This window comes from Rhinichthys klamathensis, unplaced genomic scaffold, assembly GCF_029890125.1.
Source record: "Rhinichthys klamathensis goyatoka isolate OS25496 unplaced genomic scaffold, OSU_Roscu_1.1 h1tg000249l_1, whole genome shotgun sequence".
NCBI classification, from domain to species: Eukaryota; Metazoa; Chordata; class Actinopteri; order Cypriniformes; family Leuciscidae; genus Rhinichthys; species Rhinichthys klamathensis.
Genome location: NW_026606771.1, coordinates 1,230,103 through 1,255,120, shown reverse-complemented (window position 1 = coordinate 1,255,120; position 25,018 = coordinate 1,230,103). Strand labels below are relative to the sequence as shown.

At 41.8% G+C, this 25,018-nt stretch overlaps 1 protein-coding gene across 2 annotated transcripts in view; it reads left to right on the top strand.

Moving 5' to 3' along the window:
• Positions 1-24,698, top strand: part of pde4cb (phosphodiesterase 4C, cAMP-specific b) — an 87,882-nt gene extending 63,184 nt beyond the window's left edge. For both annotated transcript variants that reach the window (XM_056266472.1, XM_056266473.1), the window contains exons 2-15: positions 7,322-7,498; positions 10,185-10,221; positions 10,475-10,545; positions 10,669-10,718; positions 10,914-11,026; positions 17,303-17,396; positions 18,993-19,162; positions 19,271-19,369; positions 19,643-19,807; positions 19,918-20,017; positions 20,149-20,303; positions 23,039-23,161; positions 23,472-23,654; positions 24,202-24,698. In XM_056266472.1, coding sequence (XP_056122447.1) covers positions 7,322-7,498; positions 10,185-10,221; positions 10,475-10,545; positions 10,669-10,718; positions 10,914-11,026; positions 17,303-17,396; positions 18,993-19,162; positions 19,271-19,369; positions 19,643-19,807; positions 19,918-20,017; positions 20,149-20,303; positions 23,039-23,161; positions 23,472-23,654; positions 24,202-24,597 — 1,933 coding nt within the window. In that variant the 3' untranslated portion in view covers positions 24,598-24,698. The remainder of the gene's footprint in view (positions 1-7,321; positions 7,499-10,184; positions 10,222-10,474; positions 10,546-10,668; positions 10,719-10,913; positions 11,027-17,302; positions 17,397-18,992; positions 19,163-19,270; positions 19,370-19,642; positions 19,808-19,917; positions 20,018-20,148; positions 20,304-23,038; positions 23,162-23,471; positions 23,655-24,201) is intronic.
• Positions 24,699-25,018: the final 320 nt, after the last annotated feature.

Below are 25,018 nucleotides of genomic sequence, written 5' to 3'. Positions count from 1 at the left end.
TTGAGACATTGATCATTTAGAATGTATGTGAATCATATGCTTATTAGATCAAATATAAACAAACATTATGATAAGATCTTTAGTATGTTTGTACACAATAATCAATACTAGATTTATTTCCAGACATCTTGAATTTATTTGTTTACAGTTTACTGGAAAAATCAGCACAATTACTATGTATCGTTACTGTAATGATTTTAATGTAAAAGTGTAAAAAAGCTGATTTAATTAATTATCTTATTATACAGTATAGAATGTTCACAAAATTTGCAATGATTTTGCCGCCGATAAAATTAAGACTTGAATATATGAAAATGATTTCATGTGAGATTATTTAAATAGTATGGTTTAAACTTCACTTTAGCATCAATGGTGTTAAAGTAAATAAATAAAAAAATTTAATAAAATCCAGAATCTGCTCAAATTTCTCTGAATCAATTCAGAATTCTGATTCAGAATTTGCATCACCACTTAAAATTATTATTATTATACATGAGAATGAATGTAGTTCTTTGTCTTATTTTCTAAACCAAAACTTATAACACTTTTTTTTTCTTTTTTTTCTTTTTTTTCTGTGGCAAATGTTTTTCATCTGGGCCCCCGTCTCTAAAGTGCCAAGGTCAGGCTACGAGACTCACCAGGACAAATGTATACAACCTGTTTTTCACTCTACATAAAAGAAAGAATGGGGTCATGTTTGGCCTTTATTTTCAGAGAAGCTCTCTGTTGTTCCAGGGACAGTGATCTTTAATGATAACATCTGTGTCTCAGTGCCAAACCACCATTCTGGGGTTCTGATAAATGCCTTTGTGTAGGCCAGCTGCTTAGAGTCGATCCAAAACATGAGGAGGAAGGTTAGCTTGAAAAGATAAAACTGATGTTTTCCCTACAATAATCTTGACATCTTTCTTACTCAAATGTAAAAGGTAATGTGCCATTCTGTAAAGGCTTTAAAAAAAAAGAAAGGAGGGAGGAGGAGGGGGGGGGGGGGGGGGGGGGGGGGTCAGCACCCTAGCGCCGTCTATTGGCCAGCCGCCCCTGTACACTATGTAACTTTTGGCCCTCTGGTGGTTAAAAAACAAAACTGCATGCATTTTATGGAAGAACATTGTTTTGGTTGTGCTTCGGCTCTGCATGAGTGCTCATAAAACCTTCACGACTACGCTTAAGACATATAACCAGTTTAGAAAGGAGCTGAAGACATTACTGTAGCTACACCCATTACAGTACTTACAGAAAATACATTCCAGAAGCGCTACAACAGCCCATGAAATGACCCTTCACAATAGATAATGCTTTCCAATGAACTCTGTTAGAGATATAATATGGAAATCTATAAGTTAAATAAAAATACCTTACTCACCTGTTGAATAACAAAAACGCAATCTCGCAACAAAAACGCGATTCTCACCATCTCCAAAAAACCAAGCCAATGTTTATTCTGGTTTTATTACGAGGCCATCCTTAAAAATATTCTTGTTTGCCGTAACCCGACCGACCCTGTCGAATTAGGACCGACCCAATTATTTATTTTTTTCCCCTTTTAGTCCGACCGACTTGCCTGTTGTAAACTTGCATTAAGACCGACCGATTTTTTTTTACTCTTCAAACAACTAATACAAATGCAATAAAATAATATAAATTATATTATAGTAAGTATTGTGAATATAAATTGCGTAGGCTATGTTCTTTCTTTTAAATAAAACCCCGTGGCGTCATCTATGATGATTATGTTTACACCATTGGTTTATGCATGTCACACTATGGCCTGTGCGTTCGCTTCGTTTCATTCACTGTCAATGGTTCGCGCTCGGTGATGATGGCTGCGGCGCGGCTGCTTGTGAAATACGTCTGTATATGAGCCTACATTTAGTCGCTCATTATTCGAAATTCTTAATGGTCAAATAGGAGAATAGGGAATCGATGTTAACGGCCTTTTCTCGGAGCGCGTCCAGCTCGTCATGATATGCCCACCGCGAACGCGCGTCACACAGCAACTGCAGGCTCTGACAAACAAACACACATAAGTGTGGGAAGCCAAACACACCGAAAGTGGGACAAACGGCGCGGTGTTACAGAGTTCGCGCTGCGCTGACTTGTAATCTGCGTGGCTCAATGGACCGAGCCGCGACAGACTCGACAGCGCAGAGAGAAGTGTTTGCTTGCGCCAGCCAATGGTCAGCGCGGCGCGAACTAATCTCACCAGCGCCGCGCTGACCAATAAAACAGCACATCCCATACCGAAATGTACTAAATAGCACAAAAGAAAATCGACCATTCCATAATATGTCAGGACTACTTAATAGGCCTATAGTTTCTACAATGCGCCTAGCCATTTGACCTCACTGATTTCCGTTAATAGCAGATGTTTATGGGTCAAATCTCTCACTCTCTCCCTGCAACTTTTTGTTATCCTCCTTTCCTGCCCCTAGACCAGAAAGGGGGCTTGTAATAGTATGGGTCAAATGTAAACGAATGGTGCCAAACGCGCTGTTTTATTGGTCGGCGCGGCGCTGGTGAGATTAGTCATTTTAATTTATTTGTTTCCCTCTGAAAATCCACTTTCATGGAAATCTAGTGGCTCCTTTTTTTTCTTCTTTTTTTGATTCAGCCTATTTTTTTTTCCAAATGAATGCAGCTGGAATTAATGCAATAAATATGTTTTTTTGACAAAGATTTCAAATTGTTTGTGGTCTATAACCTGTATCAGAATGAGGTTCGCAATGGTGGGCCCGAAGGCATGGGTTGAAGACCCAGTCAGTGACGTCACGATATGTAAATTTGTTTAGATTCATACCGACGTAATCACCATGACCAAAATTATCCTTTTTTTTTTACATTGAATCTTGAAAAAAAAAAATATAGACCTACCTACCGACCCTTTTTTTTTATTTTATTGCTGTTACTGCAAACCAAAATATTTTTAAGGATGGCCCGAGCTTTGTTGCGTTCTCTTTTCGCCAACAGACTCTCCACTGTCAGCAGGGTCAGAAATGAACTTTTCCGTTAAAGTCGCCATGAAACGGAAGTTGAGATTGTCCTTTTTTCCTTATTGTGACGTGTATCCGAGTGAAACGGCTTCTAAAATTAGAAAAAAAATGTAGGGCGGGGCTTGATTTCGTCCTTCGGGAATTGATTGGATCGTTGGAGGTTTGGCGTTGCTAACAAAATGGAGGCAGGTTTGAATGCCAGTTTACAGTCAGTTGTGGAGGATTTCTCTCCACCGGACTCACCACCGTTACCCTCCCATGAAGAATTTTTAATTGAGGAACCCGACGATGAGAACGAGGACGAGCAGCCAAATTTTCCAGATTGGAATCACCCCATATTTATATGAGCCTCCCGCGAACCAAGATGAGGCGGCTGATAGTCAAGTTCACCCTTGCACACAAACGCGAACACGCCGTTATTCCTCCTTCTTCGAAATGCAGGAATTCGAGCCAGCGGGCACGCAGACAAGGTTGTTTAGGGATAGGAAAGAGGACGTGATGAGCGCAAAATGCACCTAAACACCATATTTGCTGGCTGTCAGTGACACTGACAGGTTTCTGAGAGGCGGGCCAGAAACGAGACAGACCCCAATAGCCACGCCCTCTAGTAATAGTTTTTGACCGGAAGAGAAGTCGTTTCGAGGGGGGAGGGAAGGGTAACGTATTTGATTAAAGATTATAAGGCTACATGAATTTTAAAAAATAATGAAGTGCACAGATAAATCATTTATAATAAACACTACAATATTACATATAAAAATACGAATGGTAAAATTTTATTTCATGACGACTTTAAAGGACATATTCGTCCCCTGGAACTGATTTCCAGGGGCATTTTTTTTTACAGTTGTAAAGGCAATTTTTATAAATGTTATAAAATAAATAATGTGTTCTGTTTTATGTCAAATTCTAAAGTTTAACCAAAATACTCGGTCAGAATACTATAGACTGTTAGTTAAATTTTAGCAACATCAACAAAAGCCATCTTTACATTGCAAAGAACAGAAGATGCATCTGATATGGCATTTATGTTTATTTACGCAGATTGACTTCTGACTTGTGCAACCTGCAATTAAACCACACCATGTTGCTTCATTTGGCCAAATGAGAACTGGTCCCCCAACTGAGCCTGTTTTTTCCCAAGTTTTTTTTTTCTTTTTCTCTCCATTCTGTCACCTGATGGAGTTTGGGTTCCTTGTAGTCTCAGCCTCAGACGTCACGCCCACGGAACGTTAGCTAAACGTCTGATGCATATGGTACACTTAACTGGAAACACTTCAGGAATGTCGAAGTCGTCATCTGATTGGTTGAATTTTATCGGATTTCCGGGGGGCGCGAGTGTCGCGTTTATTTTCGGTCCGCCGGGAAACAAAGCGCAGACAAGTGATTGCGGAAGAAAAACTGTTGTGTTTACATGAGTGACAATGAGCATTTATCGAGATCAGCTAAACGTAGGATTCTCAAAAGTATGCGAGGTTCACGGCATAGACTCTTGAAGTTTTCTTCTCCTTCTTTGATTTTCTATGCTGACTGACTTGTTGCACGCAGGTCTGTTGTTGTGGGGACATTACAACGAACTGTAATTGGTTGTTTGACATGTCGGTCAAACGGCCTTATGGGCGGGCCTTGGCCAAAGAAAGCTGCTATGAATTCCAGACCTTCAGCCGTCAGTCTGAAGGTCTGGCTACGCGAGACTAGGTTCCTTGCCACTGTTACCTCTGGCTTGCTTTGTTGTGGTCACTTAAAGGGATAGTTCATCCAAAAAAATGTATTAGCCAATAATTTACTCATCCTGAAGCCATCCGAGGTGTATATGACATGTTTTTTTCAGACGAATACAATCGGACTTCTATAAAAAAATGTCCTGGCTATTCTCAGCTTTATAATGGGAGTGAATCGGTGTATGTCTTTGGAAGTCCATCAAAGTGCATCCATCCCTGATTAAAGTGCTCCACGAGTCTCCGGTGGTTAATAAAGGCCTTCTGAAGTGAAGCGTAAGTGTTCGTGTAAGAAAAATATCCATATTTAAAACTTTATCAACTAAAATAACTAGCTTCTGGCAGACGGCCATACGGATAGATTTACGGTGGAAGAGTAACCCTTGAACTTGACGCATGACGTAATGACGAACGCGGTTGCCCAGCCCTGTTTGTTTGAACCACGAGAGGCGTCAAAGCTTACGCTACTCCTACATCCTATGTCATACATCGTCAAGTGTTACTCTTTTGGTGTAAGTCGATTTGCGTACGGTCGATAAATCAAAACTGAACTGACTTCAGCTGAACAATTACATTTTTTTTTTTTTTTTTTTTAAAGCTGCTTTACAGCCAAATTACAGTTTTCTTCCAACAGGAAGATTTAGTCAATCATAGCACAATGTAATAAAAGCACTAACATCAGATGGAATTAACAGAAACTGCATTATTTTATATGTGTCAGGTCTGCCCTTATACAATAGACAGTATATTGTATTGATCATAGATTGTGTTTTGCACTGCAGTTTCTTTTGAAGTCTCTCTACATTTTTGTTTTGTTTGGGTTTAGTAAACGCGTGCATCTTTGGGGGTTTTTTGCAGCAGAAATTCAATACAAAAAATGAATGACCCTTCTCAGAGTAGCTGTATAGAATGTATGGTTTATGAAACAAAGAAGACAGAGACAGAATTGCTGCAGTAAAGGGTTTATTTGTAACAGGACATTTCTGCAAGATAACAAAAATATGCAAAATAGCTGCCATTTACAGTATTGTATGTGTACAAAATATACAAACAGAAAAAGCCATCTTCAAATCTGCCCTGTCTTCTGCATTTGGCCATGGCCACATGTTCTCATCCACATCACACCTGATATCTTCTCTGGCAAGGCATCTTGGGAAGAATCTTTTGTCATCTTATCCACCCCTGGCAGTGTTCAGCTGTGATGTCTTGGCATGCAGCATCTATTGCATCCAGGAGGGAAATTTGGTCCTGTGGTCAAAAACCTTCCATCTCCAGGCTGAGAAAACTCCTCAATGGGGATGAGGAAAGGGGAGTAAGGGGCAAGGAAAAGGGACATCATCCTCTGATGGGCTTCAAACCAGGCTGTGACTGCACGGGAATGGTGGAATGCCACATTGTCCAATATTTGCAACTTCAATCAGCTGTTTCTCAGTAGCAATGGAATAAGATACAGGGGATATATTTGTGTTTCAGTTCACAATATGAACAGCTGTTCAGTTTGACTTTAACCTATAAGTTAGGTTTAGATCATGATGTTATCTGTTCTGACATACAGTGTGAAAGCATTTGTAAATTTGGCAGTAAAAATACATTGTTTTGGTCTTGTTGAGCTTGTGCGTAAAAAAAAGTTAAAAGTTTTAACTTTTAAAGTTAAAAGTTAAAGTTAATTATTTTAAAATTAAAGGTGACGTGACTTGACTTGTCTTCTAGGGTATTACTATGTGCTGATAAGGTGATTTGGTTGGTTTCTGGGGGAGGGGGGTTTACATTCTGGCCCAAGTGACAAAAGCCCACCGCCAAGTCTCTATTTTGGATTCTAGATATGGCTCAGGTACCTCTTTCACTGTAAGTTTTTGGGATTTCTTTTGATTCGTTTTATGATCTACCAAGAGAAAGTTGTAGGTTTGATTACCTAGAAAAATAATAGCATGAATTGAGGTGCCATTCATATTTTACAAGTGATGCTACTGTACAGTATGTGCTAAGTTTTTTACTTGAGATTGGAGATTTGAACAAACCCTTAAACTAACGAACAATAGTAATAATGATAATAACTTGAAACACCAGTAAACACCAATACTTGTCATACAGGGTGCTGAGTTACAGAGGATGTTTTGTTTTCATGAGAATGGTGTTCATATTTCTAAATGGAGAGAGGCAATATTTTACCTTAGAAACTAAAAATAGACCCTCAGCCACTGAACCTTTACCACAGATATAAATAAACCAGAAGCCCTGGCTCACTTTCTCTTCAAGTCAGTCTGAATCAGAGCAGAGAGTCCTTGAATTCAGACCTACAGACAGTCTAGCGAGGCCTGTTACTTCTCTTTTTAGGCTTGTGGGCCAGAGGTCTTCATTCACTAGAAATCATGAATGAAACAGTTTCATTCAGAACATAAACTTGTGTTCATCACAGACGTAACATAACAAATTAAACTTGTGCTTACTGTTTTAACTGAGTTTCTAGAATACCAGTGTCTATTCTGAAACTAATTGCATCTATATTGTAATTCTCAGTATTCCTTTGATCAAATGTTTGGCAGTTTCTTCTTTTTAGTTGTCAAAATGTTTTATTCAGATAACTATTTCCTATCACCTGTATGTCTGTTGCAGTTTCGATGTGGAAAATGGGTTGTCGATCGGACGCAGTCCACTGGACCCCAGTCCAAGCTCTGGTCTGGTCCTCCAAGCAAACAGCCAGAGGCGAGAGTCTTTTCTTTACCGCTCGGACTCGGATTTCGACATCTCGCCCAAGACGATGTCCAGAAACTCCTCGACTACCAGCGAGCTGTGAGCTTTTATCACATACTAAAGCAAAATATGTCATAGTATTCTGTCATTGAACTGGTTCAACTCATTTTCTGTTCAGAGTGATTTCTTGCTTAATTATTACTTCATCTTTTGGCACGTAGCTCTTAAGAGTAGCTCTAGAAGCAAGTGTGGGATAGATGTTGTAATAAAGTAAATATAAAGTCAGTGTGAAAAACCATTCACAACCTATGTATTTATAAGTGAAACAAGAAATGCTTAAAAAAGGAAAAATGTAAGATGGGATTGGGAGTGCAGAATTAAGAAATAAACCTTTCATTAAAAATGTCAATCAATAAAGTGTGTGTGTGTGTGTGTGTGTGTGTATTGATGATATATGAAACAAGGGCAACACTTGACTTGGGATTATCAGTACTTTCTAGGCAGGTGAGAGGAGCACAGGTGGAGACCAGACAGAGGGAGTAAACAGTGGAACAATGAAGTAGTAGACAGACTATGGAGAACAGATGATGGAGAAATCCAGGTAAGTATATCCAACAGGTAAGATCAACACCTGTGACACAAGTGTCTGAACAACAGACTTTGGTAAACAATGACAAAGAGTGTGTGTACATGTCAGCAGAGTATAAATCCTGTCGTTGATGAGCAGGTAAATGGTGACCAGGTGCTTGCGCAATTAGAATGCAGGTGAGATTGAGCAGAGTGCGCTTCTTACTGAGGATAGTGAGGGAAAGCTTGGTGTAGCCGTGGCCCAAGGTGGAGTAGGGGACCAATACGGAGCAGGAAGCTCCGGGATCCACCAAGATGGAGCAAAAGACCTGAGGGAGGTTGGCTAAGTGGGAGACCTGACCTCAGGATTGCTGCCTGAGCAGGGAAACTCTGGGATGAGGAAGACTTGGGAGTGCCGACAGAGCGGGAAGCCTTTGGCAAGCCGGCCGAGCAGGAGACCATGGTGGAGATGGCAGAGATGGATAACCTTTAGGTAATCAGCATGGATGAGGACTAGTGTGGAGCAGATGAAACCAGAGGATGAGGGACTATGGTTACCATGTCCATCACGAAGGAGAGGGACACAGTTTTTTTGGATGATGAAGATGAAGATGAGGGAGTGGGGAGTGGCCTCCTTGGCCGAGATGAGGGAGCAGACAGTGGCCTCCATGGCTGAGACAAGGGAGCGGAGAGTGGCAGTGACGGCGGTCACCGGACTTAAGACCAACCAGAATACCTGACTTGGGACAACCTTACCACCCGATTTGGGACCACCTAGATGACCTGACTTGGAAACACTGGACTTGGAACCACCCTGACTACTGGACTCAGGGCCACTTGACCAGAAAGCTCTGGGCCTCTAGACTTGGGAGCTCTCCAGAGTGTTCAAAGACAGACTTCTTCCTCCTCTTTCACCTCCTCTTCTGGACTGCAGTCAATGGGGTGCCCCGGACTGGAGAATGGAGGGTTAGAGGGGTCAGTAGGAGGGAAATCTTAAGTGGAATCTGGAAGTTCTAAGATGACTACAGTGGACTGAAGAGGCCCTGGAGAAACTTGATTGAAGCAACTAAGGGTCCTCATCCACTTCTTCCACGGTTGAAGGGGGATCCATCCGATTGAAGGCCCAGATCCAGAAGTTGGCAGATCATCCCTCAAGGATCATTGGCAGGCAGCAGTGATCTGCGGGGTTTGTTAATACTGGCTCTGAAGAAACATATGAGTATCATCCTCATAATTCCTCGAGGGTCCTGGGTGAGGCTAATGAGGCGGAATGCAGGAGTGATGAAAGTTCAGTGTGTTTGGTCTGGTCTTCTGTCATGGAATAATTTTTTTAATGTTTTTTGGGATGACAGGCAATGCCGGTAAGTATATTGATGATAGATAAAACAACACCAGCGCTTAACTTGAGAGTAACACTACTTTCTAGTCAGATGAGACGAGCACACAAGGAGACAAGACAGAGGGAGTAATCACAGCGGATCAAGGAAGGAGTAGACAGACAAAAGAGAACGATGGAGAACAGAGGCAATGGAGAAATCTAGATAAGTATATCCAACAGGTAAGATCAACACAAGAGTCTCAGCGGTCTTTTGTAAACAACAACGAGACCAGACAAAGTGTGTGTGAGTGTTTGAGCAAAGTATAAATGCTGTCCCCGATGAGCATTGATATTTTATTACATACATCAAAATCCAATGGAATCCAAAATCCAGTGGCAATGAAAAAATTAAATTTACATTATTTATTTATTTATTTATTTTTATTTTATTTATTGACACCATACATAAATTAAAACCATACTAAATCATGAAATTTTTTTATACATTAAGAAATGACATGCAAATTATATTCCATTGCACTTAGATGCAAACATACTGTATATTTATTTACTGACACATGTTGTGATTTATTTATTTATTGATGCTTTTAATGAAAAAGGTGTTTGTTAATATGGCACTCCCGATACTACATATATTTATCCATCAGGAAATTATGTTATTGTTGATTGGAGGGAAATTGGTTAAAGGGGATTTTTGACATCAATGGCATTGCAATGTTGTTTTAGAGTCGGAGCGAATTATTACATGTGCACTGGTCAATCATTTACAATAAGACCAGACAAGTGCTTTAAGAAAGTAAATTTGGTCAATATTGATTTCTTGTTAAATATTAATTAAATAAATGAATCTGATCATGACTGTTGACTTCTCTTTTGCAGTCATGGGGAGGACATGATTGTAACGCCTTTTGCGCAGGTCAGTTGAGTGCAAATTTGGTAAATGTGTAATATATATATTTGTAATTTCACAAAGGTTCCAAATAATTGTGCAAGGCACTATGTAAATTCTATTGTGCAGATGAATGTGTAACACTTACACATATGTCTTACAAGTGGTGTAACAGCTGTAGCTCTTAACTGTGTGTGTGTGTGTGTGTGTGTGTGTGTCAAACCTACAACATGTCAATTAATCGATAAAGTATATATATTTGTGTGTGTGTGTACTATAGGTTCTTGCCAGTCTGCGTACAGTGAGGGGTAACGTTGCAGCTTTAACCCACATGCAAGATAGAAGCAACAAGTGAGTTTGTAGTCAAAACATCTTCAGATAGTCAGCGAATGGAATGATTAATGAGAAAAATATTTATAACAATTGTCACATGAGGTCTCTTTAATCTTGTTTTTTTATATATATATATATCAGGAGACCGTCAGGCACTAACCCTCAATCTGCCTCTAAAACAAACCAGACTGGTGAGTGGAAGAACATGAGCTGGTCTAGCCAAAGATGAGGATTTTTTTTCTTGCTGTAAACCTCAGGCAGATTTAGACGTAAAGGTTTGAACATCTGAGTAGTCACCAGAAATGAAAATGATGTATTTGAGGCTTATTCTAACATTATTTAAAAAAACCCGGACTGTTTTGACATCTAAGGGTTTGTTTTTCTAGATGAATCATATCAAAAACTCGCTGTCGAGACTCTTGAAGAGCTGGACTGGTGTTTGGACCAGCTGGAGACCCTGCAAACACGTCACTCTGTCAGTGAAATGGCCTCCAATAAGGTATTTAAACCAATATTTAATCCAAAAAAAAAAAAAAAACATTAATAATTGACTCTCCTTAAAACATGAAAAGATCATAAAGCTGGTCATACAGCACAGCTTTACACTATATTAGAATACTATACTTCTGCAGCCATATGTCCATTTTAAAGCATTGCTTAAAGGAAGTATTTTTACTAAATAAATATTTTTAATAGTTTTGAAATAAAGCTGAAATAAAATAATGTTGCCTTGGCAACTAACTGAAACAAAATACATTTTAATTGAAGTACTCAAATTACTAAAACGAAAATACATTAAAATTTAACATAAAATACATATATAACATAAAAATATATAAATAAAAGCTAATTTTAAATATTTCTTTAATATTATAATAGATACTAAAATAAACACTGCACACAATGCAATCATATGACTTAAGAAGACTTGGAATATAGTGCATGAGTAATATGTTCTATAATATTTTAATAGTTATCAGAATTTAGTCGTTTTTATTGGTTATTAATAGGTTTTGGGTACAGGAAGAAGGTACATTTTAATTAAGGTTTTTTGATTATAATAACATTTAAGTAACATGAATTCAATTCACATTTGATGTTGTGCATGTTCCATGCATAAAGTCAAAAACAAGATAATACAAAACCAACACATTTCAGTACAATACTGAACAGAAACTTGGACCTTACGTCCAAGCAATGTTGTCAGAGTGGTTTCAGTCATTACAGTACATGAGGCACACTGTATATTTGACTGTACTGTCATGTACTATACCGTCAAAAGGCTCATGCTTCAGTGCTTGAAATTAGTTTTTCTGACAAAACTATTTCGGTCTTTTATTGCAATGCATCATATTCAGTTTATTATGTGTTAATTAGAGCTGTAATTCATTTTTCTGATGCATGATTACATAACCCCACCAATGCACTGTAGAGTCTGAATGAGTGTCACTGGCCTTTTGGTATGGACTCGGTTACCATAGTAACTAAGTAACATGTTGAATATTGTGCTGTACAGTTCTGATGGCTGATCAGTGGCAATGTTCATAACACTAGTTCTCTTACGAGAGGTTCTCTCGTATTGCGTAAATTTAGCTTACGCTACGGGTAAAGTTCATCTTTGCTCGAGATATTGAAGCCAAAATTATCCTTAATTTTGTATATATTGTCAACGCAGTGCAGCAACTGCAGACCTAGAACAGGCTGTCTAGCGTGCTCATTGGCTGCCTTGCGGCAACTGCAGCAGCCTACCAGTGAGCCTGGCGTGATGTCACGCCCAATGGTGGCGCTTCGCGCCCACTACGCGTCACAGCCCGCGCAAGGGGGTGTGGCTTAGCGTATAAAAGCTGGGCTCAGAGGCTGCTTTCCTGATTTTTCATCTCTTCAGCGAAGCTCTTCATACCGCTGGATCCGAGAGAACCCGCCGTCGTCGAATCCAGCGACTGCCAGCAGAGGAAAGCGCCTGAGGAAGCCGGTCGACTTCTCGCCGCCTTCAGCCTTTCGTGCCAGCAACGCTATCCGGCGACAATATCCTTTACCGCTCTTTTTCACTGTATTTACTGTGTGTGTGTGTGTGCTTGCCGCTGCGACACACACTTCTCTAAAAGAGCGCTCGCACACCACAATATTTTCACAAACCGTTCCCCATTCGTAGCAATCGGGACGTCTCACGTGACACAGCCAGCTGCTGCTGTCAGCGAGCCGCCGTGTCCAGGCTCTCATATCTGTCAAGCCATGAATGTAAGTCACGTGCCCGCTCACGAGCGCTCACGCTTACTAACAGACACACCGCCTCCGGCGCCGCTCGCACAGTACAAGTGCTCACTCGACGTTCCCCATTCAAAGCAATCGGGTCGTCATATATGAAACAGCTAGTCACTGCTGGTTATCCGGCTCACGCAGATGGTGTTTTACGTGTAGAAAATGTGCCCATGTCCCAGTGTTCACCCCTACACACAAGCACTCAAAAACATGTGTCCCTCAGGCCCACAGAGCCCACTCTCATAAAGCTGGCAAATGCCGCTCGAGTGTTAGATGTAGACATCGCGCCCGCGAACTCGCGCTCGCGTCCATCTCATGCCCGCTCTGTCACATGGCCATTTCAACCTCAAGTAAGTCAGGTTATGAGTGTAAGTCACGTGCCCGCTCACAAGCGCTCAATCTTACTAACAGACACACTGTCTCCGGCGCTGCTCGCGCGTCACAAAATGTTCATGGCACGCTCCCCGTTCACAGTAACCGGGTCGCCTCATTTAAAACAGCCAGCTGTTGCTGTCAGCGAGCCGCCGCATATAGACACCCATATGAGTCAGGCTGCGATTGTAAGTCAGCGCGCTCACGCTTACTAATAAACGCCTCGCCTCCGGCGCTGCTCACTCGCTACAAAGCTCTCAGAAAACGTTCCCCGTTTAGTGTAACCGGGACGTCACATATGAAACAGCGTGCCATCGCTGTCAGCGAGCCGCCGTGTCTAAGCCGCTTCATCCAAGCACCGAGGACGCGCGTGCCGCGCCCACATCTCCGTTTCAGTTCCCGAAGCCCACAGTGTGCGGCGACCGGAACCCGGAGGCCATTCTCCCCCTGGCCACACATGCACAAGCATGGGAAGCCATTACTGGGGTTTCAGAGTGGGTGCTAAGCACAATAAGACAGGGTTATGCACTACAGTTCGCTCGCCGTCCCCCGCGTTTTCACGCTCGGACCGAGTCGACAGTGAGCGCGAAAGTAGCACATCTACTTCGCGCAGAAATAGCCAAACTGCTGTGCAAAGGAGCTATAGAACCGGTGCCGCCTTCTCTGAGCGAGTCAGGCTTTTACAGCCATTATTTTCTCGTACCGAAGAAGGACGGAGGCCTGAGGCCTATATTAGATCTGAGATTTTTGAACAAAGCTCTCATGAGGAGACCGTTCAAAATGATTACAACCAGGCAGATCCTCGCGCAAATTCGCCCGAAGGACTGGTTTATATCTCTCGATCTGAAAGACGCGTATTTTCAGATACAGATTATACCCCGTCACAGGCCATTCTTGAGATTCGCCTTCGACGGCTAGGTATATCAGTACACCCTCCTCCCGTTCGGCCTGTCCCTGGCACCCCGTACATTTACGAAGTGGATGGACGCGGCGCTCGGCCCCCTCAGATGTCAGGGTGTGCGAATTCTGAACTACTTGGACGACTGGCTGATTCTAGCACAGTCAGAAATAGAGCTCATATCTCACAGAACTATGCTTCTCAGTCACTTGGAAAGATTGGGCCTCACGGTCAACTGGACCAAGAGCCAGTCAATCTCCTTTTTAGGAATGGAACTGGACTCCGTGGCTATGAAGGCTCAGCTGTCAACAGAGCGCGCGCGCCGTGTTCGACACCTAGCCGCATCTTTCCAGAAGGGCAGAACCGCCTCCCTGAAAAAATTTCAGAGGATGCTGGGCTGTATGGCCTCAGCTGCAGCAGTGCTTCAGCTGGGCTTACTTCGCATGCGCCCGCTACAACGCTGGTTGAACGCCCGCATACCCCGTAAGGGGTGGACGTGCGGCTACAAGCGGATCAGGATATCTCAGAGCTGCATTTCAGCTCTGTAGCCCTGGTTAGCGGCCAATTGGTACCAGCAGGGGGTGACAATGGGAGCGATTTCCCATCGGAAAATCATCTCGACAGACGCCTCCAACTCAGGTTGGGGAGGCCTTTTCGAGGGCAGACCGGTCTTTGGCCTGTGGTCAGACCGAGAGAAATGCCTTCACATAAACTGTCTGGAGATGCTGGCGGTCGAGAACGCGCTGAAGCGCTTCCTCCCGTTCATACAGGACCAACACGTTCTAGTCCGCTCGGACAACATGTCGGTTGTGTCCTACGTGTACCGCCAGGGCGGTGTCAGATCCAGGAGCCTCTGCGATCTGGCAGAACGCCTCCTCGTTTGGACCCAGTGCTTCCTCCGCTCGCTGAGAGCGACGCACGTGCCAGGGATCCTGAACGAAGGACCGGACAGATTGTCCAGGGACAATATTCCCCCCGGGGAATGGTCTTTACACCCCCAAACAGTCCAGCTGTTATGGCGCCTCTTTGGCAGAGCGGAAGTCGACCTATTCGCGTCAAAGGACAACGCTCATTGCCCAGTGTTCTTTGCAAAGAACGAGGATGCGTTGGCCCAACCGCCCGCTATATGCCTTCCCTCCGATCTCTATGTTACCACAGGTAATCAAGAGAATCAGGGAATCGCACAGCCCAGTGCTCCTCATAGCCCCGCGATGGGAGAACCAAACCTGGTTCCCGGAACTAACACGGCTGTCACGCACAGCCCCGTGGCCGATTTCGGTGAGGAGGGACCTCCTCTCTCAAGCCTGCGGCTCGATCTGGCATCCCCACCCAGAGCGCTGGTCTCTGCACGTGTGGTTGATCAACGGATACCCGTTATCCTGCCAGAAGGAGTTATGAACACGATCACGCAATCTAGAACCCCCTCTACGAGACGGCTATATGCGTCTAAATGGTCTGTGTTCTCCAAATGGTGCACCGACAAAAAACTGGACCCCAAAACGGGTGAGGTTTTGCAGGTGCTCGGTTTCCTTCAAGAGCTGCTGGATAACGCTCAAGTATACGTGGCGGCCGTTGCAGCCTTCGCTGAGTCGAAGCAAGGCCGGTCGCTAGGAAGGAACGAGCTGGTCATCCGCTTCTTAAGAGGAGCCAGAAGGATGAACCCTCCACGCCCACCTTCGGTTCCTATTTGGGATCTCTCCGTGGTCCTAGAGGCCCTAAAGATGCATCCCTTAGAACCATTAGATTCAATGAATCTAAAATACCTCTCGCTCAAAACCGTTTTTCTTTTGGCTCTGTCATCAGTTAAACGTGTGGGGGACTTACACGCGCTATCTGTTAGCGCAGCGTGCCTTGAGTTTGGCCCGAATGACTCTAAAGTCATCCTCAAACCGAGACATGGCTATGTCCCGAAGGTGATTGGCACTCCCTTCAGAGCGCAGGTCATTTCTCTGTCGGCTCTGCCAGCATCCGACAGCGTGAGCAGCGACAGCCTCCTCTGCCCTGTCAGGGCACTGAGAGCTTACGTTACGCGCTCCGCCCCCTTCAGACGCTCCGAGCAGCTCTTCGTTTCGTTGGCGGGCGCACCAAAGGTCTCGCCGCCTCGAAACAGTCCCTATCCAGATGGATAGTGGACGCGATTTCTGCTGCCTACGCGTCAAAAGTTCTGCAATGCCCTCTGGGCATCAGGGCTCATTCCACAAGAGGCATGGCCTCGTCGTGGGCATGGTCCAGTGGAATTTCCATTCACGACATCTGTATGGCGGCGGGCTGGGCCTCCCCATCTACATTTGTGAGATTCTATAGATCCTTGCAGGCTAGACTTCTCTCAGTCTAATGTGTGTATGATCTGCCCACATCACTGGTGCGCAGGCTACCTCAACGTTAGCTCTCCTGGTTGAGCTGCACTAATATGGGTTGGTATACATGTACATGCAGCCCGGCGCCGCCGCTCTGCATTCCCCATGGGTGCTTATGTTTATACATGTGTCGGCCCGCTTGCTGGCCGCCTGAATTTCCCACTTTCAATGTTCCCCGGGTTGGGACTCATAGAGTGGATGCTGGGCGCGCACGGCGTTGACAAAGTGTTCCCGTAGCGTAAGCTAAACTTACGCAATACGAGAGAACCTCTCGTAAGAGAACGGACTCGGTTACCTAACGTAACCTCGGTTCTCTCTAGAGAGGGAACGAGTATTGCGTAACCGGCCGTGCTAAGCGCCACGAGCGATTTTCGCTTCAGATCATGAAAACCAGGGAAGCAGCCTCTGAGCCCTGCTTTTATACGCTAAGCCACACCCCCTTGCGCGGGCTGGGACGCGTAGTGGGCGCGAAGCGCCACCATTGGGCGTGACGTCACGCCAGGCTCACTGGTAGGCTGCTGCAGTTGCCGCAGGGCAGCCAATGAGCACGCTAGACAGCCTGCTCTAGGTCTTCAGTTGCTGCACTGCGTTGACAATATATACAAAATTAAGGATAATTTTGGCTTCAATATCTCGAGCAAAGATGAACTTTACCCGTAGCGTAAGCTAAACTTACGCAATACTCATTCCCTGTCTAGAGAGAACCGAGGTTACGTTAGGTAACCGAGTACGTTTTCTTCCGGACTGTGAAATATCATCTACTGTTCACAGTTACATTTATTGTATCATTTGCTGTCGGTATTACACTGCAATTAGTTCCATAATGCAATAAATGGAGTTTTGTGATTAGAATATAATGTTTCACTTTTATTTGTTGTATTATTTTTAGTTTAAAAGAATGCTCAACAGGGAGCTAACTCAGCTATCTGAGACCAGCCGGTCAGGAAACCAGGTGTCGGAATTCATAGCAAGCGCAATTTTACGTGAGTGACTACTTAATGTAATTTAAATGTAATTATGAGACAGGATTTGTAATAACATGGTGTGTTTACTATTAACTCTTTCCCCGCCAAACACAGAATTTGTATGACACTATATAAAACATACTTTTTTAACAGCCCTGAAGTGATTATTCAAATTCAAAATAAGTACCTACTCAAGAGAGTATGCGATTTCGGACGCAGCCCAAGTGTGCCGCACAAGTCCTGAAAAGTGAAACCTAAAACGTCGCCCCCCGGTGGCTGGATGCAGTATAGGTCATAAACCCCGCCCTCTCCATGTAATCTAATGGGACGTGAGACAAACTGAACAATCAAATTACACTTCAAATTTTTTACAAAGATGGTTTGTCATTTAGGAAGTTTTTTATCACGCTGATGTAAGTTCAAGTGTTCGTTTTTAAATAAGTTTGCTTTTAGTTAGTTAATTGATGCTATAAAAACAGGGTTTGACGTCATGATTGACAGCTTCTCTGAGCAAGCTATTCACTGAGGCACCAGCTGACTTTTGGGATCTTCGGGTGGAGATTGGAGTTTCAACTTCAATCTCTACATTTCCATAACTGTTTATTTCACACCCACATAATGAGTTGTTCTGCAGTAAACTTTCAAGATGCAGAAACAACAATGTCATATGTAATCATATGCATATGTAAAATAACACGATCATCAATATTAAACAGCAATTAAACAGCATATAAATCAAAACTGCCTAATGTTACTGTCACGAGGTGAGGTTGAAGCAAGGAGGAAGCAGGATCCAAATGCAGCACGTTTATTTAAATACACTCAAACTATACAAAGACTCAGGCAAGGGAACAAGACTCGGGAACAGAACAACCTACATCGGCGTAACAACGACAAGAACTCACAAGGACTGAACTAAAACACAGGGTTTAAATACACGGGCAAACAAGCTAAACAAGATAACAAGGGGGCGTGGCTAATCAGAAACACCTGGGGAGACTAATAGACATAACAGGAAACAGCTGACATTGGGGCGGTAATGCTCTTTTTAAGAATGCGAACCGCCAATAAGCCCAAAGAAGAAGAAGAAGAAGAAGCTGACATTGGACAGGGGAACACCGACGTGAATCATAACAGTTACTGAATGAAATGTCGACCCAGGATGAGTTACTGGACTGTGCAAGCTTTAGGGGTGTTAATGGACTCAATCTACTCCATGTTTTAATCATCATTCTGAAACCGATCCAGATGTAGTCTTTGACAAAAATGTTTTCTCAGCTTTTTGCTCAAAATGTTGCTTTTTTTAATGAAACTTTCCATATTCAATTGTAAAAAAAAAAAAGAAAAGAAAAAAGAATGCATGTTTTTGTTTTTTTAAAGCAGAGGGTCTGTTCTTTCTTTGATATATTGCATGTTCAGATATTCATACAACAAAATATTCTGGGGGCCATGAAATTTTTATGAAAATTATCAAAAACGCTGGCGGTGGCTGGCAACTTTTTTTTTTTAAAATGCTGGCGGGGAAAGATTTAATTCAGATTTTTAAACTGTGTCTTGCTTTCAGTCTGAATGTAGCTCAGGGCTTTTCACATACTTTTTGTGTTTGTGTTGCAGAAAAACAGCATGATGTGGAGATTTTGTCAGCAACTTGTAAGGAGGAGAAAAAACGGCGCCCAATGTCTCAGATAAGTGGAGTGAGAAAACTGAGCCCCAGCCCGAGTCTCCCACCAACATGCATCCCACGATTTGGTGTCAACACGCAGCACGAGAGCCTCCTGGCCAAGGTATCCATTCATTTCATTTTATGTTAATGAATTATTATTTTTAATATTGTTAATATTATTATTAGTGCTATTCATTGGAGAAAAAAAAGACCATATCTTTTACTCCAGGGGCTTGAGGACATGGACCGATGGGGTATAGATATTTTTAAGATAGCGGAGTATTCTGGGAATCGGCCACTGACAGTCATAATGTACACCGTTTTTCAGGTAAGGTTTTTGAACGTTTTCCTGCTTTGCTATTGTATTTCATACAATATATATATATATATATATATATATATATATATATATATATATATAGCCTTGATTTAAAAAGAAAAATACAGTAGATAAAGCCATTGTTGGAAAAACTTCCAAAAGAAAAAGCTCATAGTTTGATCATTGGTGTGAAGCATTAACTGGAAGCTTTCCTTTGTATTTTTTTTTTTTATGTTGATTTTAACTGCAGATTTGACCCTTTATGTACTCTGTTATTCTCAGGAGCGAGATTTGCTCAAAACCTTTAAAATCCCATCGGACACCTTCTTAACTTTTCTGATGACTTTGGAAGACCACTACCATGCAGACGTGGCCTACCATAACAACATCCACGCAGCAGACGTTGTACAGTCTACACACGTTCTTCTCTCCACACCTGCCCTAGAGGTCTGCATGGATGTGTACACACATACACAGTGCTCATGGGAATTAACCTAAAAAAACAGACATATACTGGTATTGACAATGTTTTTTTTCGGGGTTTTTTTTACTTTCAGGATGTGTTCACCGATCTTGAGATCATGGCTGCTCTGTTTGCCAGTGCTATTCATGATGTGGATCATCCAGGAGTGTCCAACCAGTTCCTCATTAACACAAGTACGACTCTGACAAACCATTAAAATGACTCCCAGATTCATTCACTTAGGCTCTCTCCCCAACACAAATACATGAAAGACTATCTAAAAACCTTGGACCTTAGTATGTTGTTTTTCTCTTCACTCTTTCAGACTCTGAACTGGCTCTCATGTATAATGATGCCTCAGTGTTGGAGAATCATCACTTGGCTGTCGGCTTCAAGCTTCTACAGGAGGAAAACTGTGATATCTTTTGTAATCTCAGCAAGAAACAAAAACAGTCGCTGCGACAGTTGACTATAGATATGGTGATTCTTTGTGATATATTTGTGAAAATCATCATTAAATGTTAGCGTAAACGTCCCGATATACTCATAGCGAAGTTCTTTTTCATTCTTCGCTCAGGGGTAAAACGAAGTTTGAAATACGTAACCAGTGATATACTTTTAGCGAATAACCAACACCGCCCACACTGCTGAGAATATGTATATTTAAATATGTGCTGTGTACTTTCCTCTCAATAACAAAATAAACAGTAAGCATTTTGTAATAAAGCATAAGAAAAGCATCTGATCATAGCAACGTGGATATGTTTGCACAAGTTCTGCAATTCGGCACTCCGGTAAAGTCACGTCACGTTTATTTATGTAGCACTTTATACAATAGATTGCTTAAAATAAGGCAGCTTTACCGTATTAAACACGAAAAACCATGTCAGTGTCTCAAGTACAACTTCATTTTCTACTATAAAGCAGCTCTCCATGTGAAGATGGAAAGAACAGAAGAAATGAACCAGAAAAGATTTCCACGCGAAAGAAGGCGGAGCCTCCACGCACACTATTACGTAATCGCCATGAACCAATGGTAGTACAAAGATGTTTACCAGCTGTAGCGAACTTTTCCGGAAAGTTTGCTTTGGCAAGATGTTTCGAACTCCCAGAACGAATTCCAATCGAACTTCGTTTTGGCCTGATTTTGTTCGAAATTACATCACAGCAGTTTGTTCTTCGATTTCGCTTGAAGTATATTGGGGCGTTAATACTATGTAATTGTGTATAAACACTTATACAGATATATACAGACTACTGATGGTTATAGTAATGATTCAGTAATGATTTTGATTCAATTTAATGACTTTTACTACTTTTGAACAAGCACCAAATATCTGATCCTTCATACATTTTATCATACACTCACCTAAAGGATTATTAGGAACACCTGTTCAATTTCTCATTAATACAATTATCTAATCAACCAATCCCATGGCAGTTGCTTCAATGCATTTAGGAGTGTGGTCCTGGTCAAGACAATCTCCTGAACTCCAAACTGAATGTCAGAATGGGAAAGAAAGGTGATTTAAGCAATTTTGAGCGTGGCATGGTTGTTGGTGCCAGACGGGCCTGTCTGAGTATTTCACAATCTGCTCAGTTACTGGGATTTTCACGCACAACCATTTCTAGGGTTTACAAAGAATGGTGTGAAAAGGGAAAAACATCCAGTATGCGGCAGTCCTGTTGGCGAAAATGCCTTGTTGATGCTAGAGGTCAGAGGAGAATGGGCCGACTGATTCAAGCTGATTGAAGAGCAACTTTGACTGAAATAACCACTCGTTACAACCGAGGTATGCAGCAAAGCATTTGTGAAGACACAACACGTGCAACCTTGAGGCGGATGGGCTACAACAGCAGAAGACCCCACCGGGTACCACTCATCTCCACTACAAATAGGAAAAAGAGGCTACAATTTGCAAGAGCTCACCAAAATTGGACAGTTGAAGACTGGAAAAATGTTGCCTGATCTGATGAGTCTCGATTTCTGTTGAGACATTCAGATGGTAGAGTCAGAATTTGGCGTAAACAGAATGAGAACATGGATCCATCATGCCTTGTTACCACTGTGCAGGCTGCTGGTGGTGGTGTAATGGTGTGGGGGATGTTTTCTTGGCACACTTTAGGCCCCTTAGTGCCAATTGGGCATCGTTTAAATGCCACGGCCTACCTGAGCATTGTTTCTGACCATGTCCATCCCTTTATGGCCACCATGTACCCATCCTCTGATGGCTACTTCCAGCAGGATAATGCACCATGTCACAAAGCTCGAATCATTTCAAATTGGTTTATTGAACATGACAATGAGTTCACTGTACTAAAATGGCCCCACAGTCACCAGATCTCAACCCAATAGAGCATCTTTGGGATGTGGTGGAACGGGAGCTTCGTGCCCTGGATGTGCATCCCACAAATCTCCATCAACTGCAAGATGCTATCCTATCAATATGGGCCAACATTTCTAAAGAATGCTTTTTTAGCACCTTGTTGAATCAATGCCACGTAGAATTAAGGCAGTTCTGAAGGCGAAAGGGGGTCAAACACAGTATTAGTATGGTGTTCCTAATAATCCTTTAGGTGAGTATATATTGATATTTTATTTATTTTATAAACAAAAATACTTATCATGATGCTATTTTGGTCACATTGCTTAAAGTACTATTATTACAACAAAACTCTGTTCTTAATGTGTATCTTTACTACACAGATTTGAAATTACACTCATTTACCTTTTAGGGACCTTATGGAAAACATAACAGTGAAATATCGTAACCAGATCTGTCTGATACTAATGATGTTTCAGTGATTGAGTCAGATTTAGTAACTGTTCCAAATGATTCAGAGAGGTAATGAGTGATTTAGACCAATGAGTTTGCCAGTGACTACAGTCAGTAGTAGTAGTCTGATTCACAAATTAATGAATCATTTGAACTGGTTTCTTTTTTTAAATGACTCACAGATGAGTGAGTCATTTAAAAAAAAAAAACCAGTTCAAATGATTCATTAATTTGTGAATCAGACTACTACTACTGACTGTTTGTTATTTTACAACATGTATTTCATCCAGACTGTTGATTAAACTGAATAACATAAAAAAAACTACACAATTTCCAACCCTAATAAAACATGAAGATAAACCTTTTTAAGATGTCACATTTCAAACACGGTTTTTAATACTCATGGGTCTAATACCAAATTTCCTGTCGTCTTTTCAGGTATTAGCCACTGATATGTCCAAACACATGAATTTCCTGGCTGACCTGAAGACAATGGTGGAAACTAAAAAAGTGACCAGTCTAGGAGTCTTACTGCTGGACAACTACTCAGACCGTATACAGGTATTGCAGGTCTTACTCTACCAAATACAAAGTACAATTCCAGTATTAGAGATGTGAGGCCCAGTATAATTTGGGGCCCCTGATAGCATCACTAAATTCAGCCCATTTAAAGCACCACAGCCACACACAAAAAAAAATAAAAAAAATTCAAAGAGAGTAAACAATTCACTAAACAACACTATTTAAGTCTTTTTTCAGTTGACTAGTCAACCATCCTGATCCACCCCTAGCTATTACTGGCTTTGTAGTGCTATTTGCACAGCTAAATGGCTAGTCAGATGTAAAACTTCTTAATTCTTTCCTTCTAAAGGTGCTCCAGAACATGGTGCATTGTGCTGACCTCAGCAACCCCACAAAACCCTTGGAGCTCTATCGACTGTGGACAGATCGCATCATGGTGGAGCTCTTCAGTCAGGGTGACCACGAGCGTGACAAGGGCATAGAAATCAGCCCCATGTGTGACAAACACACGGCTTCGGTAGAAAAAACTCAGGTATCCTGTAAAAATCTGATTATGTCTCCTATTTTAGGGGGTTTCAAAACAGACATGGGTCCATAAACAAAAGAGAGTGAAAGTGAGAGTTTTTTATTATTATTATTACAATATTTATTTTTAGGCCTGTCAAAGTTAATTTGTGCTCTTGATATATTAATAAATTATGTTTAGTATAATGATTTAAAATTATGTTTAGTATAATGATTTTAATATTCACTAAATTTGATAAATGAAATCATGAGATAAATTATGATTTTTTTATTCTATTAATATCAAAATTTGTAACTGTTTGTTAATAAATAAATAGTAAAAAATATGTGTATTTAAAGCCAATAATTAAAAAAAAAAGTCTTTATAAAATGACTCTTAATATTTTTATATTAGAATTAAGTATTACATTTTTATACTTAAAAAATATATAGCTGTTTTTGTATTTTAGGAAGAGGGTACCTTGCAAAAATGATCAAATGTGGGGATTAACAAGTTAAAAAACCCTGTCCTATACTATACTAATGATTACTGTGTTTGAATATTGTTTCTTAAGGTGGGATTCATTGATTACATTGTCCACCCTCTATGGGAGACATGGGCTGATCTGGTCCATCCAGATGCTCAGGACATTCTAGATACATTAGAGGACAATCGAGAATGGTACCAGAGCATGATCCCACGCAGCCCGTCGCCCACCCCCGAAGAGCAGGACTCACGGGCCACGGTGGGCTCAGCCGGGGAGAAGTTCCAGTTCGAGCTGACTCTGGAGGAAGAGGATGGAGAGTTAGAGGCTGAAGAGGAGCACATGGATGCAGAAAGATCAGGGACTATGACGGACACCAGGCATCCACAAATGTCCCCCCTTCGAGTCACTCCCATTTTAGACAGCAGTGAAAGAGAACTGGACCAAGAAATGACCAGCGCATCCATCCTGCAGTTGGAAACTTAACATGACCCAGTATACCAACCGTAGCACTGTTCATTTGTGTTTCTAAGTTGCACTTATTAGTTTGGGGTTGAGTAGAACAACCATTCACTAAAAACTAAAAAGACATTAGACCCAAGGTTTATCTGACCAAATAACCTGTATTTTAAAGCTATATTTGTGTCCCAGACACAAACTTTTCCAAAAGGACTGAGGCCGAAGTTGTAGATGAATGTTTTTGTGGTCTCATGCCGTATGGAGAAACATGAGTCTTCCCTTGAGTGACTGTCCATGCCAATTGCAGAGGAAAGCTGATTTGCTCATTATGTGAACTTTTTCACTGGACTGTAGTATATTTAATATCCTGACCATTTTTAACAATGGATAAATTAATGTTTTGTTTTGTTTTTTTACACTGAAATGAAACGGGACAGTTGCGAGAAAT